At 41.6% G+C, this 2,465-nt stretch overlaps 1 protein-coding gene across 1 annotated transcript; it reads left to right on the forward strand.

Moving 5' to 3' along the window:
- Positions 1-322: 322 nt before the first annotated feature.
- On the forward strand, positions 323-1,414 carry LOC127658303 (GSK-3-binding protein-like). The gene has a single exon (XM_052147512.1). The coding sequence runs from the start codon at positions 680-682 to the stop codon at positions 1,178-1,180; it is 501 nt and encodes a 166-aa protein (XP_052003472.1). The 5' UTR covers positions 323-679; the 3' UTR covers positions 1,181-1,414.
- The last annotated feature ends 1,051 nt before the right edge of the window (positions 1,415-2,465 follow it).

Here is a 2,465-nt window from a genome sequence, read left to right on the forward strand (position 1 = left end):
ACCCATGATGCATTTAAAGTTTAAATATGGCCACACATTCGAGATAAAAACAACAACCGGCTCACATGGGCTGCACGAGATGATGGCTCGAGCTCCTAATATGGAAATGAGGTTAGAAAGAACGATTTTGATTTGATGGCAATGCCTGCAATTCAAAACCTCCTGAGAAATGGAGTACATAGGTTAAACCTCCTAGTAATGTTACATTCACCTGCACTATCGTAAGTAATTAGGGTGTGTACACACACGTGTAGCTTTCTAACAGTACATCATTTTAAAAACGCAGTGAACTGTTATGTAATGTTGATTGACGATCCGGAGATCTCTCGAGCCATATGGGAGTGCCCAAATTTATATAACCGCTATGAATAATAAAGCAAGCACACAGTTTGGCAAGTGTCGTTCATTTAGAAGTTTAAACAAAAACAAAATGGCATCCAACTTCCAGTTTTCCGTATGATAATTTTTAGTATACATTTTCAAACGGATCTAACATACGCCCCTCTCCATAAAAAATGGTACGTTCCGGATTCTGCGTCATCAATTGTTTACAAATCAACCTCGAGCTGTTTCTGTTGGGCAGCGTGGTGAACTGGTACGCCGGCAGAGCGATCCTATCCATTTGAATAAAAACATAAATCGCGCCCGGATATTTTGATATATACATATATATTTCAAAATGCCTTGTCGAAAGGAGAACTACATCCTTTTGGAACAGTCGGTAACAGTGGATTCTAAGGAAGTAGACGCGCTCGTGTCGAAGATCGGCGAGGCGCTGCAGCTTCACAACAATAGCTCGAGCCATAAGGGGATGTCACGTCTACACGGTCTCGCCAGCGGCACATGCGTCAAACCGAGCAACACAAACAGCAGCCACGGCTGTAGCAGCTCGGCGGGCGGTCAGCGGCGCAACGGATGCTGTTTGCGTCTACGCAGCCGGAGTTTACGCACCAGCCGGTCCAGTCCGTACAATCCGTCCGGATCCAGCGATCAGGAATGGGGCCATATCAAATCCTCGTGGAACCGAAAGAGGATCGACGTTACAGCGGGCGACGAGGACGACCCACATGAGCTACTCCAGGAACTCATATTGTCGGGTAATCTGATCAAGGAAGCGGTCCGACGACTGAAGTTTTCCTCGGAACAACCGGAGCACGACATCTCCAAACCCGTAGACTGATTTGTATGCGTTCAGACCAGCAGATGCATGAACGTCCCCGCGTTTCAAAGGGTCACCAGCTCATATTCATGCATTGATTTTGTTGGAAGTTTTACAGACTTTAATATCAAACCCGTGTCATTTTTCTATTGTATATTAATGGGATGGAAATGTTAAGTACTTTTGACTGTTTTGCAATGTGATTACCCTTTAATTCTCCGTCGTACTTTTTTTTTTTTTTTTTCTCTTCTCCTTCCTCCTCACTATTTCAGTCTCCAGATGAAATGTGATGCAAAATCCTGTGACTTATAGCAATGCATCTTATAATAGTATTAAATGCCCCAAACGGCTTGTTTGCCTTAGAATGGATGGTGCATTTTGTTTGGGTTGGCTGGAGGTCAGCAGCATGTATCGGTGGCAACAAGAACTGATCAACTGGTTTGTTTACAATGTAGATGTGGTTGGGCTGTTGGTTGGCAGTCCACGCCTAGATCAGGCAGGTCACACTTTTTGTTTACTCTGAACTTTTTGCTACTTTTGTTAGATACTGAGATATCACTATTTTGATTTCAAACTGTCCCCGTGTACACCTCACTCACAGAACCCTTGTTGTCCATGCAAGGAGCAAGACACACTCCTCAAAGAGAAACCAAGATCAAACTCACCAGTGTGGTTAAATCTGTTATACATTACATTAATGGGATGGGGGAGGGGTGCTTTCGTGCTTTTTTTTTTTTATTCCAATGTGGAGTTTCCTTCTCTTTTTTTCACACTCCTTGTAAACTCAGTGTATGCTTCGCAGCGAAGTGTTTTTAATACCTCTGATTGTTCAGAGTTTGGTTTCTAATAAACGTGGTTTTTTTTTAGCATAAGGTTGTTTCAGATGTCTTTGTCTTCCTCTATTTACATTCATGCATTTAGCAGACGCTTTTATCCAAAGCGACTTACAGTGCCCTTATTACAGGGACAATTTCCCCAGAGCAACCTGGAGTTAAGTGCCTTACTCAAGGACACCATGGTGGTGACTAATATTTCTGATTTGTAGATTTGATTGCCCAGCTAAATATGCATTATCACTCATTTCATGCTCTCTGTTTTCTCTGAAGACACCATATTTCAGTCAAAGCTAGGTGATTTCATGGTACTGAATAATTACCGTTATTTATATAAAATGGTACTTCACAGAATACTGTGGGATCTTTTTGTTAGTGGTGACATAAACCATGCTTCTTGTATGTTTTAGAGTGGGATCCAAATATATATTTATATATATATATATTTTTTTTAATTATTATTATTTTGAACT

The sequence above is a fragment of the Xyrauchen texanus genome, chromosome 17, assembly GCF_025860055.1.
Source record: "Xyrauchen texanus isolate HMW12.3.18 chromosome 17, RBS_HiC_50CHRs, whole genome shotgun sequence".
Lineage (NCBI taxonomy): Eukaryota > Metazoa > Chordata > Actinopteri > Cypriniformes > Catostomidae > Xyrauchen > Xyrauchen texanus.